At 41.6% G+C, this 18,108-nt stretch overlaps 1 protein-coding gene across 5 annotated transcripts in view; it reads left to right on the top strand.

Annotated features, from left to right (window-relative positions):
* Positions 1–1,111: 1,111 nt before the first annotated feature.
* RFC1 (replication factor C subunit 1) overlaps positions 1,112–18,108 on the top strand; it is a 90,946-nt gene continuing 73,949 nt past the window's right edge. For 4 of the 5 annotated variants that reach the window (XM_053254056.1, XM_053254059.1, XM_053254058.1 and 1 more), the window contains exons 1-4: positions 8,039–8,177; positions 14,074–14,202; positions 15,639–15,711; positions 17,989–18,105. In XM_053254056.1, the coding sequence (XP_053110031.1) occupies positions 8,103–8,177; positions 14,074–14,202; positions 15,639–15,711; positions 17,989–18,105 (394 nt within the window). In that variant the 5' untranslated portion in view covers positions 8,039–8,102. Of the gene's footprint in view, positions 1,262–8,038; positions 8,178–14,073; positions 14,203–15,638; positions 15,712–17,988; positions 18,106–18,108 lie in introns of those variants that run through there. The other variant, XM_053254057.1, reaches the window with a different exon arrangement.

Raw genomic sequence — 18,108 nt, forward strand, 5'->3', positions numbered from 1 at the left:
TTCGTTTCTTAAGAAATCTTTATTTGTTTTTCGAACTCAACCTATTGTCTACAAATAATTTCTTGGGCTAAGCTTCTTTACCACCAGAGAATACTCTGCTGTGAGGACTTTAATGTTTCTCCTCACACCCCTCAACAAAAAGTCCTCGATGATTGCTGCCACTTAATAATAGCTGTCACTTAACTGATGATCACTGTTGGTGCCTTCTACCACTTAATAGCTGTCACTTAACAGATGATCACTGTTGGTGCCTTCTACCTTATGTTTTACTCACACACAAGCAGAAAGCAGGAGCACACAGCACAGAAACTAGACTTTGTTCTACCCTATTAATTTATCATCATGTGAACTGTCCCCATTTGGTGAGCAGTGTTCCACGTAAATCACTGTCTCTGCTTCTTTTGTGATGCCTTTCTAAAATGATGTTAGTTTATACTTAGAGGTGCCATTATTGGGTTACAACCTTGGTTCAGACCTCTAGAAAATTAATCTCCAAGGAAGCACATGCACACAAATTAACATAAGAGATCTGCTGAACTGAACTAAAGATTCATCTAATCTCATGTTCTATTTCCAGCAGTGGCCAGATACTTTTGGGAAAATCAAAAGTAGAGCATGTAAGCAGGGCAAGATGAGGGCAGAACTGTGGAGACGACTTCTATACGTTTCTCAGCTTTTGGGCAGGATTCAACCAAAAGGTGCCTCACCTCTAACTCCCATTGATTCAATGCAATGGACACGTTAAGCACGTGCTTAAACTTCCGGAATGAAATCAGCAGGGCTTAAAACTGCTTAACTTTGGCCGGATCAGATTATAGCGTGCTATGAAAGTGATGGTTTGGTGATAAATTTGGGTTGGATTTGGCTTTTGGTGTCTATCGGCGAGATATGATGCGATGCGATGCGGTTGCCCCCTCACCCCGCTGGGCAAGCCACCATCAGCCCCTCCAGTCCATTGGAGAGTGAAGAGCCCCCGCCCCCCCCCACGACCGGAACCCCTGCCAGACACACAGTCACACAGACGCCCCCCTCCCCGCCCCCCTCCACCCAACCTTCTCTTTCTCCCTCCCTCCTCCTCCTCCCCCCTCCCTCCCCTCAGTGACGAGATCACGGCGCGCGCGCCTGCGTGCGTGCCCCGCTCTGCGATTGTTATTGGCGCGAAGTAAACAGGGAGGGTGGCGGGGTTCATAGAGCTTGCATCGGCCGACCTGCCACCAACGGCATAAACCGACATCCTGGGAGAAGTCCCAGCGCCAACATGGTGAGCGCAAGCACGCGCGCATGGCGGGGGGAGAAATCGCGCCGCGTCCTCTGACGGGGAAACTCAAGCGCAAGCTGGGCGAGGAGGGCAGGGCACCCCATTCCGCTCCCACTCCGGATTAAACGGGGTGTGTGGGGTGATCTACATCAGTGCCTGGGAGCTGACCTGCATCAGTGCCTGGGAGTTAGTAGTGGCGGGGCAGGGCTCGTGAATGTACATGGGAAATAAACATCCTCCCCGCCCACTCCATAAACCCAGTTATTATACAGTATTTGTATCTTCTTTCAAAGAGATCAGGGCAGCTGCATGTTTATTTTGTGTCCCCCTCTCAGTTGTATGCAAGCAACATACAACTAAGGTAGGTTAGGCTAGGAGAGATTGGCTGGCTCAAGATCACCCTGTGAGCTTCAGTGCTGAGTGGGGATTTTGAACCCAAGTCTCCCTAACCCTACTCTAACCTCGGACCTTAAAAACCTCGGCATTGTTTGCTTCTCTTTCAACCCCCTCCCCATACTCCCCCCGCAATTTACTAGGATCGTCCAGCCCTTAGCTACAATTGAATTTGTAATAATCCAATCTTCAAAGCTCAAAAGAGAGGTCAATAGCATATTTTGTGAATAGGCAGGAACTTCCTAGTTGGCTGTTCCTTGCATACGTTTATTATGCCAAATCAAACAGGCTAGCTTCTAAATTGTCTCTTCTCAACAGTGAACCTAGGGAAATTTCAAACATTGTACAGTAGTAAACTTATGTTCGTCACTAAGGTTTATTGCAATGAAATAGGGCTCCGCATCAAACGTCACCATATGATAACATATTTGCAAGCATGTATCTGTTCACATTTAAGGTGTGCATTAAGTTATATTTGATGTACATCTATAAACGTTATGTGTCAAGTGGCCCTAAGTGGCAGTCCAGTATTCCATATCTTTTCTGCACAGCATGACCCCTACTTGTCTCAGTAGATCAGGGTTGCTCAGCTTTGGCCCTTGTGTAGATGTTGGCCTACAGCTCCCATAATCTCTGACTATTGGCCACTGTGGCTGGGGATTATGGGAGTTGTAGTCAGCCAATGGAGGGCAGCAGTTGAGCAGCTCTGCTGTAGATGCATTTACATTCCAGGTGTTTTGGAAGACCTTGGTTGTCTATGGATACTGCCAAAACTTTCTGATGGTGATTTCTGGTCATAGCAGCTCATTTTTTAGCCTACTTTTCTTAAGAAAAGTAAGCTTACGAGATCATCCAGCATTTTGTTTGTGTGTCCATCCCTATCAACTTTGCAATGCCTGGACCAATATGAACCAAATTGGGTACAGTTGTAGGGACACATAGGGATACCTCAAAAGGAGTCGATTGTGATGATGTCACTCACCCCGATCAAAGATGGCAGACACGTAAACATTTGAGGCGCAAGTAGGCTAACGTGAACCGCCTAACTGATTTGAACCAAATTTGCTACAGCTGTAGGGACACATAGGGACACCTCAATTATGTAGTTTGTGATGATGTCATCCACCCCAATTCAAGATGGTGGACGCCTCAAAGTTTGAGGCATGTGGGCTAACTTGTGGACCATCTAGCTGATCTGAACCAAATTTGGTACAGTTGTGGTGAGTGATATATCAGGATGCCTCAATGGCATAGTTCATAATGATGTCATCCACCTCAATTCAAGATGGCAGATGCATGAATGTTTAAGGCACAAGTTCTTATTTGAGGCACAAGAACATTTGAGGCACAACGTTTGGGGCTAACTTGTGAACCACCTAACCAATTTGAACCAAATGTTTTACAGGTGTAGGGACACATAGGGACAACTCAAGGGCGTAGTTTGTAATGATGTAATCCACCCTGATTCAAGATGGCAGAGGCATAAACGTTTGAGGGGCAAGTGGGCTAACTTGTGAACCGCCTAACTGATTTGAGCTAAATTTCTGGTGTAGGGACACAGGGACGGCTGTGATGATGTTATCCACTCGAGTTTAAGATGGTGGACATGTAAACATTTAAGGCTGGGCTAACTTGTGAGGATGATAATTATCAATTATAGTGAAAGGAAAGTAGGTGGATTAGTTCTTTCCAGAACAACTTGTCAGTTGCTGTAACTGGTGGAATCACTTTAGTTGTGACTGTATCTGTGTATGGTACAGGTCACATGTCATGTTTGTCATACAGATTCTTCCCTAGAGATGGAGAAATACAAATTTATCCCCTGAAAAGGAGAAGACCATTTTGGACAGGACCTATTTTCCTACATGCATGTCACTTCCATATAACCACAATTCTAGAAATACCCATTAGGACCAGCCCAAATGACCCCAAATCTTAAGCTTTCAGATTCTTCAGAAGTGATCAGACTGGATGTGCAGCAAAGCAAAACATAAAAAAGAAAAAGGTGGGTGTGTAGCTGGACATGGTGTAATAGCCCCTGCTTTTTCTACAGCCCTAACCCACACAGGAGAAGTTAAGTAGACTCATGTTGATTAGCCTCACTACTTGTTAGACACTGATTTCAGGCTGCGACCCAGAATGTTTGGGATGAAGGAGAATAATTCTCCATATTGAGAAAATGTTGCTCTGTTTGTAGAACTTTAGATTTTCTATTTGAATATCTTTTATATTGCCTGTTGGAGAGTCCTGAAGTACTTAAAACCTTACCAAAGGTTTTGTGTAATTTTGGTTAGTCCTAATGAAGGCATTACTAGAATTGTGGCTTTGAAGTTTAGACTAACATGGCAGTCTATGATTTTTACATATTTCAATGTAAGAAAGTGCATGCGTTTCATACACACAATGAGCATACAGACATCTATTTTGTATAAATCTCACTTGAACCTGTTGCAAATATTATATTTATTTATTACTTTTATATACCACTTTATAACAATGTCTTATGATGGTTTACAAAATAAATGATAAAAAAGGATAAAACCAGAATTAAAACCAAACATTAAAACAGTTAATTTTTTTTTAAAAACCTATTTTTTTTAAAAAAACTTGTATTAACAAATACAATAGCAACAACCATAAAAACGAACTTACAGCTGATTGAAGGCTTACTGAAGTAAATGTGTCTTGAGTGCTCTTTCAATTCTTGCTATACATTGCAAAGAAGACATATGTCTTCTAGAGCCAGCGTCGTGTAGTGGTTAGAGCGCTGGACTAGGACCGGGGAGACCCGAGTTCAAATCCCTATTCAGTCATGATACTTGCTGGGTGACTGGGCCAGTCACGTCTCTCTCAGCCTAACCTACTTCACAGGGTTGTTGTGAGGGGAAACTTAAGTATGTAGTACTTAAGTACTCTGGGCTCCTTGGAGGAAGAGCAGGATATAAAATGTAATAAATAGACAAACAAACATGCATACATATTGGCCTATTCGATTGTCTGGGAATACCTGATACTGCAGGAATGCTGAAGCTAAGCAAGTCTGTCTGAATGGGAGACTGTTGAAAGTTCCCTGTAAAAGGGGGATAGAAATAAATTTAACACACACACAGGGTGGATAAAAATAAATGATTTTTAAAAAATTAAAAAATTGGATTTTTAAAATTTAAATCAGATTTTTAAATTTAAATCAGTCTTTTTAAATAAAACGCTTTTTGAGGAAAAAATCTATCTAAAGTTAGTTTTCTATTTAAGATACATTATAGTCCAAAGGTATTCATCATGAAATAATGATTAGTTTTTAATTATGTAGCATGAGGCTGTATATATGCAATGTTTAAATTTTTTGGTAAATGAATTCCATTAATCCATTCACAATGTCGTGCTCTTCCAGAGGTTTCTGTAAGATTATTTTGGGCAATTTCTCTATCTAGAAGAGAACCAAAAATGAAACCTTGATCTGGTTGTAAATATTAAGATTATACCAGCAAGTATGAGTCTTTATGTAAAAAAACCATGATTTAAATCTAGTCTTACTGACTAGTGATTTAAATCATGATTTAAATCTATTTGATTTAAATCAAATCCACCCTGCACACACACATGTAATATGCACGTGCACCACATACAATTGTGGGCTGGTTCACATGTCACACAGAACCATAGTTAAATCTTTGTTCTGTGTGACACTTTGAACCTCATGAGCATGTACTCCCTGCCTATCTACATGAGCCTCAGAAGAATTCTACTTCCAGTTACGGTTAAAAATTAAAATTGGTTGTGATGTCTGAACTAACTGATCTTGGTTTATTCCGACCAGCTTCCTTGAAACAAGCCAAGATCTTGAAACCCCACTTCAAACTTTAGCTTCAGATTTTAGTTTATTTCAAGGAAGTTGGTTAGAATAAATCAAGAAAGGTTGGTTTAAATGTTATGACTGAATTTGGTTTGTTTTTAAGAACAATTGGAAGTAGAATTATTCCAAGACTTGGGGGTGCTGTGTGGATCTAAGATTCAGTTGTGATTCCACATGACATTTGAACTAACCCAGTGTGTATCCTATTCAGAAATAAGATCTCTGTAGAAAATTTGTCTTCTATGAAGTGGCTAACAGGACTACTTTTTTGGAGTTAGGTTACCATCCTCTCTTCCAGGGCTGCACAACTTTGGTCCTCCACCTGGCTTTGGACTACAACTCCCATGATTCCCAGCCACCGTGATCAATAGTTAGGCATGATGGGAGTTATACTCCAAAATCTGCAGGAGGGCAGAAGTTGCTGTGTGGAACTTACTTGGGAGTAAGTTCCGCTGAACACATTGGGATTAATTTTAGGCTAAGCGTCCATAGAATTCTGCTGCATGTCTTCTTTCCCCCCTCACAGTTATGTAAAAATGCTAAACTCTTCTTATGGCTTTTGCTTTGAAAGCTAAAAAGCATAGTTGTTGGATTGCAGCCTAGTTCTTAATCATACTATCCTCAGTTGAATCTAGTCAAATAACTGGATTACAGGCATTTAGATTAGATTAGATTGTGCTATTGAGTCTATGTCGACTCCTGGTGACCACACAACCATGTGGTTTTCTTGGTAGAACACAGGAACATAGGAGTGGTTTACCATTGCCTCCTCCCATGCAGGATGAAATGATACCTTTGCCGTTGTCACTAAAGTGAGCATCTGCCTCCAGCATTTTTTCCTATATCGTTGCTGCCCAATAAAGGTGACTACAAATGTACACACCAGCGGGGATTCGAACTAACAGCCTCTTGCTCCCTAGGCAAGTTGCTACCCTGCTGGGGATTACAGTTATAGACTGCTGTAATTTTTGTCAAACTGGATTTCAGCATTTTCACTTTGAGCCTTATAACTATTTGCTGTTAAGACCCACCTTCCCCCCCACCCCCATAAAAAGGGGTTTATGAATTAGTGAACTTCCATAGGCTCAGTGGGCCCCAGCCAAGTTAGACGCTGACATTCTTTAAGCAACTCATGCTATTTAGAAATCTCAGTAATAGTTCCCAATTTCAAAAGTAAATATCAAGTATAGGATTTCTGAGAAGTAGGAAGAGAGAAGTAATTAATTAGCAAGAAATAAAAATAAAGTTTCAGCCAAGAAAATAACACAATTTCCATAGTTAACTTCCTAGACCTGAAATGGTTTAAAAGAATTTGACGCTTAGTCAGATTAACATGTTAAGATAAAACAATGTTCTGTATATGAACTTTGCTTGCAAGTATTCTACAATCATGTAAATAGCTAGCTAAATGGGGAAGTATAACTATATACTGATACCTACTGTTCATGAGACTGTTCCAGGGTGCTGGCTACACTCAAATTGGGCTTTTGGGGCTAGCGTGGGGAATCCGCGTGCCTAGGTGGAACAGTTCATTACAGAATACATTTGTGCAAAGTTTTGGTCTGGAAAATGAGAAGAAGGCAAATGTGTGGTACAATCAGATTTGTTTAGTGATGATAGGAGTATAGGAAAAGAAAAAGATTGATTAGGCAAGCTGAGGAGGCAATAAAATCTTATTAACTAGAGTCTTACATTGAGGCATTTTAAAGTAAGGTCCACATTGTCAATGAATTAGCTTAAGGCTTTACTTTGAGAAATGACCAAGATGTAGGCTTGAAGAGAGGAAAAGGAAGGCAGCAAGGAAATTTAAAAGGGATAGGCAGTTAGTATTACCAGTCCAGATCCGTCGGTGTGTTGGTTACACTTGCAGCTTGGAGTGCACTTCCTTACAGGAAGAAGACAACTAAAAAACTGGAAGAAGGAAGGGTGAGGAGCAGAGTACTACAACTCAAACCCTTAAGAACCAGCAGGACAACAATCCAGGTGAAGTCAGATTCCAAATTTGATCCCGAGGCCATGTGGCTAGGCCAGGGGTTTTTGTACTCAGAAACATATCTTGCTTATCTGAGTAAATAGAAAGCGATTAGCGAAGCTAATCCCATTATCAAAGAAGGGAGTTATCTATTTCATTTGTGAAGGTCTCTTTGACCCAAGTCTGCTTGTCAGCTTCCTCCCTTTTTGCAAAAGAGAGGCCATGGGAGGGAGTGGGGGGGGGGTCTCCTTGCGGTTGTTTGCTTGCCTGACCTTGGACAGTGCTGCCCCTTGTTTTCTTGTGCCAAGCGACCACTGTATATTTGCCAGCTATGAGCATGCACAGAGTTCTTGATTCTGTGAGCTCAAATAGCCAAGATGGAGATTGCAAGCATGCAGCTCCAAATCACATAGAGGGGTGCTGTCTGCAGCCTCAAGATAAGCTGTTTCTTTAACAGTACAACTGAACCAGTCATACTGAGTTGAATAGATCTGACAGAAGAATCTAGTTTTAAAGAAGAACTATTGTGATTATTCACAGGAGAAGAAAGAGAAAGGAGAGTTACCTGGATGGTTACTAGTTAGTAGTCAAAGGCCACACCTTCTTGTCTCATTAAAACCACTTAGATGGCTTTCTTTTGTCTGCTTGAAATGGTTGCTGTTAAGATGGCTGCCCTATCTGAGGACAGGAACTGTAAGCAGGTATGAGTGAGATGTTTTCCCTGAAGTTCTCCTTAAACAACAACAAATATTTGCTGTGTTGGAAGATATTCATGTGTATGTTCAAATTTCCAGTGCTTTTCTCTTTTCTCTGGGTTATACTGAAATAATGAAACATTGCTGTGATTAGAGCTAGAAAAATGCTAGTCATACTAAAAATATAGTAGCCCATGTAACAAAACACATTGATACTAACATCCAAACAGTTTTAGCTTTTTTTAAATGTTCCAATACAAGAATAAAACCTAAAAATTGGATATTGGTTGCTTTAAAAAAAAATTTCTGGTCCTGAAGAACTGAAAATACCCATGAGTATGACTACAATTTGTAATGATTTTATAGCATCCAGGCTAAGTTAGTTGTAACTAAGTTCAATTGAAATTAGTAGAACTTGTTTCATTGATTTCAGTGGTGCTTAGACATGACTAACTAGTCTAGACGCTTCATATTTTCAGCATGTACATGATCTTGTTACTAGTATTTCAAGGAGATGCCAAACACTTTGTAAAAGGCAACTTCTAATGTCCCTAGCTATTTCTCTTCCAAAGAGTGAAGAAGCTTGCTAACCTCTGTTACCTTCTGTAAGTGTGTCTTTAACTGTGGTTTGCTGTGTAGTTGGTGATATTGATCTTCATACATTGAAAAACTTTACATATTAAACTGCTGCTAAAGGTGGAACCACAGCAGCTGGTTGAAAGTTTGTAACCCTAAATTGGAGAGACTTGGGGGTTCTTCAGTGTTGTTAGATTAAATGAAAAACTTCAGCTTTTAATTTGAACTTATTTTTGCTACTGAAAGGCAAGAGTTCTCTTCCTCTTTAATGTGAGAGGCTTGAATTTTTTTACCTTTAAAATACATGTTGAAATGCTTCAGTGCCTTCATCTTTCTGTTCATGCTTTTTCTAAACTGTGGTTGAGCAAAGTTGCGTCTGATGAAAGTGTTTCCTCTCACCGTTCTCGGCTGCTTTTTCAACTTGATTGGCTTTGTTTTTAGATACTTAATGGAAATCCTGTCAGATTTAAAGAGGTTAACTTGAAGAGAAAAATCTATTGTCTTTGTAGTCTAAAAGGTTACAAATAATTACCAGTATCAAGAGGCTTGCTGCTATTTGGGCCTTATTTTGGTAATGTGTACATTACAGATACAATAAGAATGACACTAAGTTGTGTAGTTCTAAAGCTGTTGGTGCTTGGCCCTTCCAAAGGCATTTCTCTAATCAATTAGCAGTAATTACCCACCTGGCTTGGGAAGGATATGGGCAAGTTCACAGACCTGCTTATAATGAGCTGATTAGGGTTGCAATTCTATCTGTAACTAGAAGTAACTTCTATTGAACTTAGTGGGGATTCACTTCTGAGTAAACGTGCATAGGATCAGGCTGTAGATATCAGATCTCTCTAATAACTTAGAATGCCGAACAGGTTCAGAACCCTGTGTTTGAACCAGTTCAAATGCCGAGGTGGCTTTAAGGATGGGGGAGGGTGCACTTAGGCCCCCCCCCGCTGCGCTTCCCCCTCTGGCGCTTTGCAGATAAAAAGTCCCACATGTGGGACTCTGTATACTCTAAGTCCTCTAGCTTTGTACGGCCCAACAGCAAGGCAGCCCCAGGAAAACTGACACAGACACCAGCTGGTTTTAGTGAATCAATGAATATATGTTTTTATTATATTTGATTAAACATCAAGCTAGCTCCTAATACACATACACACACACACCCTCACACTCACCAGCCCCACTCCAAAGATGATCAGTCTTTGAAAGGGGATATTGGGAGAAGCGTGAGGCCTCACTCTGGTTGGTGGTGCTTCTCAGGGATCTTCTGCTTTCCTGCCTGACTTATAAAGGGATATTTCCACTTCGGCTGGTACATCTGTAGTCCACTCTTATTTCCGTGATCACAAGATGTACTCATCTTATCTCTTTTGTTCTTTTCCAGTTCTTTCTCCTTTGCAATGTCTTTGGCATTTCTCCCTGGTTCTCACAGATTCTTCAGGATTTTGGCATCTTTCCCAACATTGTTCGCATTTGAAAGGGCGTGGGGCTAGGGCACACTTGATGTTGTTCACTCATGCATTCTTCCATACATACTGTCTGCAAGTATTACCTAAGTTTCTCAGTTTGTCAAGATTACATAGCTCATGTGGAAAACCGAAATGAGCTGTTACAAATTAGTGTATTGTTTCTTATCTCTAGATCATTATAAACTTGCGATTCAGCCATATAATTTACTGTTACAAATTAATATATTGTTCCTTATTTCTGGATCATTATAAACTTGCAGTTCAGCCAAGTATTTCATGCATTACTACTATTACAAGACTAGCATAATTCTACACACGGGGCAGCAGCGTACCTCCCTGCCGCCCCGTTGCTTCCCTGACTGGAAGGGCCTTGCATGTGTTGCGGGTGTGTGCATGTGACATGTGCACGTCTGCCTACGACATTCACGCAAGGCACTTCCAGTCAGGGAAGCAACGGGGCAACTGGGAGGTATACTGCTGCCCCTCCCGCCCCACCATCGGCTCGAAGGGAACCGGTTCCGTGCACATCCCTAGTAGATATAATTAAGTGGCTGCAGGGAAGAAGTTAACCCACGCAAGTGGAAGCTATAGAACTCTTGTGACTTTCTAAGATAAGACTCACAGTGTTTACGGTTTTTAAATCCTAAAATCACAAGACCCAATAAATCCTTTGGAACTTGGGTTTTATTTATTTTTTTACAATGGGGGCTAAATTATATGTGGCATTCAATGTAGAGTTCAATATTCCTGCATTTCCCCCCATTTAAATAGCAGCTATGGGTGGGGGGTGAGTGGGAGCAGGACTGTGGTATGTGAGTAAGGGGTTCCTGTTGTGCTGTGGGCATGATGAACATCCTCTGCTCTACCACACTGACTCGACAGCACAGTCTTTCCTTTCTTTTACCCTGCTGTTATCTGGTTTGAGAGGGAAGCTGCCCCTGAGAGTAGCCTGCCCAAGGCTGCTTGTGATTCCATGGATACTCGGGGTGTGGATCAAAGGGCCAAGTCCACCATTCTATCTACTGAATGGCATTCTAGCTGGATTTTACATATGCAACTCAACCTCTTTAGCGAAACGCTTTCACTTCTTTCCTGTGAATGGCCTGTGTGTGAAAGTACTTGTACTGTAGCTGACTTTTAAATTGATGAATGGACGTGTAAGAAAGTGGATTCACTATCGCATTTCAATCTTCATATACTTTTTGCATTGCATGCGGATGGATGCATTTTCTCTGAAGCATGTTTTTTTCTTCCACTGGTTCCCACCGTTCTCTGCATGCAGTAGTATGCATTTGGGGATGAGTTCCCCCCTGCATTTCAACCTTTCCTTCAGAAAGGTACAGAAATGTGAGGCCTTGTCTGTTTCCGTGAGGCAGATTTCCCTCACTCTTCTTAAGGCGCATTCACATGTTCAACACTCGTACAATGAGTGTACACTACAGTATACAGAGATACAGATCTATACACAGGTACAGGCATTAATACGTTATGTTGAACACAGGTAAAGACATACACTTCCTATCTGTATTATGCATTTGAAGGCTCACCTGTAAAATGAACGTAGGCACAGTCATTCACACAAACACATGTACTAGTGTACAGACATCTGTACACTCGTACAACATAATGTCTGAATCGGGCTTTAATCTTCATTGTGGTGAAACTTAACAAGAAAAACTGGGGGGAAACCTTGTTACAGTCTTGTTGATGCTGGAATATTGTTCTGCTTTTTCCTGTGACCTTTTCTGCTAATGCTCAGAAATGGAAGTCATGGAGAGTTTTTCTGTATTCTTTCAAAAGAGCATGTTTGCCCACCAGTGCTGATTGGCACAATACAAATATTAAAAAGAAACTGAAAGAGGCATTGGTGAAACTAAGGCTTTCTACAACTTTCAGTTTCACTGGAGAGCAAAGAGTTAGATGCTGAAGGAAATGGTAGGGCAGGCCAGGAGGATACCTGCGGTACTGCATTGGTGTCCGGTTGCATTATGATACTATTAGTATAGTTTCATGCAGTGGTGGTGGGGACATTACACTAGCATCTAGTATAAGTAGGTATGATAGTGAATTCTCTTGTATTAGCTGGAAGGAGTGTGGCGGCCTTTAAAGTAGGAACAATAGTAATGTTTGTTAACTGATTAGTAATGTTTGTTAACTGATTAACTGATTATTGAGTGACAGTTTAAAGCATTTTGAAATGTGCATGTGACTTGAGCATTTAAGTTTAAGAGACGTAAGTTTTGGGTGGTATAAAAATATGTTAAATAAATAAGTAGAACCAGAGGTGTCTTGTTGCGGCCTATGTTATACAGAAGTTGTAGAGAAAGGCGGTGGGTGGGGGGCGGGTGGGGGGAGAGAAAGGTGGCGGCGGGCAGGGGGTGGAGGGAGAGAAAGGCGGCAGGTGGGCGGGCGGGCGGGGGGAGAGAGGCTGCAGGCGGGCAGGGGGAGAGAAAGGCGGCGGGCGGGCGGGCGAGAGAAAGGCAGCGGGCGGGCGGGGGAGAGAAAGGCGGCGGGGGGAGAGAGGCGGCGGGTGGGCGGGCGGGGGGAGAGAAAGGCGGCGGGCGGGCGGGGGGAGAGAAAGGCGGCGGGCGGGGGGGAAAGAGAGGTGGCGGCGGGCGGGGGGGAGAGAAAGGTGGCGGCGGGCGGGGGGGAGAGAAAGGCGGCGGCGGGGCCCTTCTTGGCTGCCTGCTGTGGCTTTGTGGAGAGGAGAGACCGGGGCAGGAGGAAGAGGGAGGAGGAAACAGCTGGCCCCAAAGGGCTGCACAGATGCCTTGTGCGGGGTTGGCTAGTATTTATTTAACACAGGAGTTGTAATTTGTAGTGACTTTTGACTGAACAATGTATAAAGCGCTGAAGAAGCATATACCTTTGTAGGATTTAGCCCTTAGGAGGTGCTGGCCTTAAGGGCTTTAACTGAAGTCTGGCCTACATAAATGGGAACTGAGGTGGTAAAACTATTGTACTACTGATTGTAGATCACACTACTGAATGCTCTGTCATATAAAAAGGTCCTGGTATATACAAAACTGGATGGTGGGGAGAATGGTTGCAGTTTATCACTTTTCCTTGCTATAATTTTTTAAATGAGGTAATGTACAAGCATGCAATCAACATTTGTATCTGAAGTGGTACAGTCTAGGCATAGTTTTATCACTATTCTGCTGCTTGTATAGATGAGGCCTAATTCTGCTGTGTTCTATGGAATTGCTTCACGCAAATTCCAAACACATTACTTGGAAATCTCATTCATTTAAGTTGTGTTTACTTCTGGAGTTGGGGAGAATGTAATGAATTTTTTGCTTATTAATAGATGCCATGGATTTATTTGGGACTGCAATAGATACATTCAGGATATATGCTTACAACATAAACATCATGGCAGTGTGAGATAAAATGTTTGAGTTGCCTTCTAGTCCCCCCTCCATTTAATTCAGGAAAACAGCTTTTAAAATACCATTGCTGAACCTTTTATATTTAAAATATTTATTTATTTATTACATTTACATTTTGCTCTACCTCCGAGGAGCTCAGTACATGGTTATTTTTATCCTCACAACAACTCTGTGACGTAGGTTAGGCAGAGAGATATGTGACTGGCCCAGAGTCACCCAGTGAGTTTCATGGTTGAATGGGGATTTGAACTCGGATCTTCCCGGTCCTAGTCCAACATTCTAACCACTACGCTATTCTGGCTATGCAGTCTTCCCAGTATAGACTTGTTGTTTCTCTTGAAATAGTAAAAAAGGTGTAATATAGTGTTAAAATATTTACCTTTTACTTTTGAAATCATGGATGGAAGCCTAAACTTGTGTACTGAAGCCTACAGAATATCTTTTTAACTTCTTTGCTTCCATCAGGATATCCGGAAATTCTTTGGGGTTGTAAATGCTGGAAAGAAACATGAATGCAATGATGTCAAAAAGAACGAGAAACCGAAAAATGAAGAGGTGACCTTGAGAGAAAAGTTGAAATCAAAGGAAATCAAAGTAGGTTTATGAGTTTTACATACATGCCTTCAAGAGGGTGATTGAGGCTTTCCCCCTTTGCTTGTGGTGGTATTTTTAATTTATCCCAGGCCAGTACTGTCTACTCTGAATGGCACTGATTCTCCAAGCTTTCCTGAGGTAGTTTCCCCAGCCCCAAGTTACCTGGGAGATGCCGGGGATTAAACCGAGTGTCTTCTGTACACAAAACATGTGCTCCACCACTGAGCTAGACTTGCCAGCTCACTACAACTTGCTTTGTGCACTAGGGCTCCTGGGTTTTATTTGACTGCCCACCATCAGCTCCTTAGACTATCAGAAGACTTGTAAAAAGCAAGCATCCTTTGACTTGGTAGAGAAAGTAGGCCTAATTCTACAGCAAGTTACTAACTTGATTCCAGTAAGTGCATTTTGGGTTAATAAAATGGAAGAATAGCCAAGCTGTATACTGAACTTGGTTGCCTCTGATGCAGACAAATTTAGTAGCTAGTGGGTCAGTTAAAAAATAGAATAAAAGGCAGCTCAGGCTCCTTTGTATGCAGTGTTTTAGTCTGTAGGGATTACAGGCCACATTAACATCGTTTTATGCTTTTGGTCTCATCATTTTATTTGATCATTTATGCTTTGGGTAAAGTTTAAATTTCAGATAAATTCATGTTGGAAATAAGGCTAAAGATACCAGAGATGAACTGATAATCAAAGGAGAGAATGTTTATCCACATGTGGAAAGCTTTATTTTCAGTACTTGTTGGCTAAAATCCAGACTAACGTTGCATGGACTGGAAATGTTTGCTGTGCGCAACTGGGGAGCAGTCTAATCTTTTTCATCTGTGTGTGGAATGAGTTTTGTTCTGAGCGGCAGTATTAAGGCAGCATGTGCGCCCATGCATTCATAGTAGGACCTTCCTGATTAAACCTGAGTAAGATATAAAATTAAGTCAGCATAATAAAAAAATGTGAGTGCGCGCATGCCTTAGAGGGAATAGTGCTGGGAAGGGGTGATTTTTGCTTATCTTCTTTGCTCCACAACCACCTGGGCCTTGCACAAATATGTCCCTGAGGATCCGACAATCCTCAGGGATGTACTTTTGGGAGACACAGGTGGTTGGGGAGGGGAGATCTGCAAAAATTGCCTCTTCCCCCATTGCACATGGGGAATGCTTTTCATCCTGCAAACATTAGTCTGGCTGCCAGCCACTGAGATAGTTTGATGCATTGAGATATTGATGTATATCTCATGTGTCCATGTGTTTTGAATTTGTCATTCAATTATTATTATATTATATAAATTTGTGTTTTGGCATTCTGGTATGCGGTGAAAGTTGATCTGTTAAGAGAGAATTTTATTTGGCTTTTATTTCTTGAATGAGTAGGAGATAAGCCAGAGTTAATATCTGAAGAATTATTTTGATGAGTAACTGATAAACTGTTGCAACCAGGTGAAGAATTCATCTCAGGAAGAAGTCAAACAAAAGCAGGTGATCAAGAAGAAAAGGATAATCTATGATTCAGGTAATGTTTGACAGCTTTTTCTATGACATTTTACATCTTTCTTTAAACATCCATGTACAAAGTGTATTGTGTACTGCAGAGCTGTTGCTCCTTCCCCCACAGTTGTTGCTTATGTCATCATTTCTGTCACAAAGCCACTAGTATTGAAAACTGGGAATTCTGTTAGATCTAATTTGATTGGATTTTCTGGCTCTCACTTCCGGAGTTACAGGAAAGGTGTGCTTAATACTTCGTGTATATATGTGCATGCATGTATGTGTGTTTACAGTAAATAGCAGCTGGTTCCCTTTTATCAAGGAGAAAAATAGGCTCTCATTGGCAGCAATAGGAGCTTCTTTCCCTTCACAAATAGCAACTGAAGGAATCTAGATCAGGACTGTGTAGAGAGGGTTGGTTGGTTAGTTGGTTTTTTAATTCAGTTTTTGTACTGCCTTTCATAAAGCATCCCAAGGCAGTTTGCAAAAGTTAAAATACAATAAAACTCCTTTTTGAAAATGTAAAACCTTAGAATCAGTTAAATAGTAAAAACCATAAAACACCAAAAAACAACAACCCTAAAAAAAGACAACAGAGGCAGGATTGCTGAGAGGCCCAGCAACCCCAAGGGGTAAAAGCCTGAACAAATAAAAAGCTCTTTAGTTTGTAAAAAGCAGCCACAGATGTCAAAGAGCAGACATTCACTGGCAGAGTAATCCAGAACCTGGGGGCAACAGCAGAGAAGGCCTTGTCCGGTTTGCACGACAATTTAGCCTCTCTCAATGTTGGCACACGGAGCAAAGGCCCCCCTCCCCCGACAACCTTGTTGGGTAGAGGGAAACCCTTGGGAGCAGGTGGTCCTTCAGTTATCCAGGGTCCAAACTGTTAAGGGCTTTAAAGGTAATAACCAGCACCTTGTATTGGAGCCGGAAACAAATTGGCAGCCAGTGCAGCTCTTTCAAAATAAGTGTATTATGAGCAGTTCCAGAGAGAACCCTGGTAACTGCATTCTGCACCAACTGAAGTTTCTGAATATTCTTCAAGGGCAGCCCCATGTAAAGTGCATTGCAGTAATCAAGCCGTGATGTGACTAAGGCATGGGTAACTGTTGCCAGATCTACCTTCTCGAGAAAGGGATGCAGCTGGTGTACCAGCCGAAGCTGTGCAAAGGCACCCCTGGCCACTGCCTGCACCCGAGCATCCAAAAGGAGAGTTGGGTCCAGCAGCACCCACAAGCTGCGCACTTGCTTTTTCAAATGGAGCACAACCCCATGCAGAGCTGGTTGAATCGCCCTATCCTGATTGGTTTTTCTTCTGACCGAGGGAGGTTCAAGCTCTCCCCTCCTTTTGTGGCCCTCTGTCAAACAAAACCTCCAAGCATGCCAAGACTGTGTTTCCTGTAACACAGGGGTAGGCAACCTTTGGCAAATTGTGGCTGGATATGATAGGATTGTAGCTGAACATCAGCAAGAGTGCCATTGTTTGCCTACTCCTGCTGTAATGGGTAGTTATAATGCTTATCAGTTTAGAGTCTTGATGTCTGCTCTTATGTGTTTAGTCACAGACCATGTCCATACATGCAGTAGCCGACAAGTATACATGCTACCTGGTTTGCTCTTACCCAGTAAACTTTTACCCATTTGTTTTCGCTTTGGGAGTTGGTGTGTTTAGGATCTCCTTTCAGTAAATGCTTTGTGCTTTTTTGTCTGACAAGGTATGTTGCTTAGTTATGTGGACTTCTGTGTTTTAGAAGCTGAGGAAATACTTCAGTCTCCCCTGGTTTGGGGCTAAACGTGTTGGTTTTGTCTAATGCAGGCAGCAAACATTTTGGCGCTTAGCATTTTGCTGCTTGTTTGTCATTGGCCTATGGGAAACCAATATTTGTAAGGCTCCCCAGAGGCATGTTTATTTTATAGAGAAACTTGCTTTGTTATCTAGGGTGGAGCAATACATTTAACTCCAGAACATTTTAGTTGATTGAGAATGATGGGTTTGGTTTTGGCAGAAATTTTGTTTTACTCTTCTGGAATGGTAACCATTACCACGATGTGTCTCATTTGGGCTCTTAGACTAGATTAGAAGAATTCTATTCTTAATCTCAGAAGAGAGTGTAGAAGCCTTTTTCTTCTTCTATGGGTATGTATGTGGAATAGTAATGTTATTAATAATAAACTTTGTTTGCTACGCCATAACAAATTGTTTTTTGGGCAGCTCACAACACAGCATTAAAACATCAAATAAAAAGGCATAACATGTGAAGTGACACCTAAATAAAAGTGTTTAACCTGTATTTAAATGCAGATTCTGAAGAGGAGGTGCAGTTGGTGAAGAAATCTAAACAGCCACCAGATAGAAAACAATCTTCAAAACCTGATAAGATTCTAAAGAAGGAACCTGTTGTTTATGTTTCAGAGACAGGTA

Source organism: Hemicordylus capensis, chromosome 5 (genome assembly GCF_027244095.1).
Source record: "Hemicordylus capensis ecotype Gifberg chromosome 5, rHemCap1.1.pri, whole genome shotgun sequence".
Lineage (NCBI taxonomy): Eukaryota > Metazoa > Chordata > Lepidosauria > Squamata > Cordylidae > Hemicordylus > Hemicordylus capensis.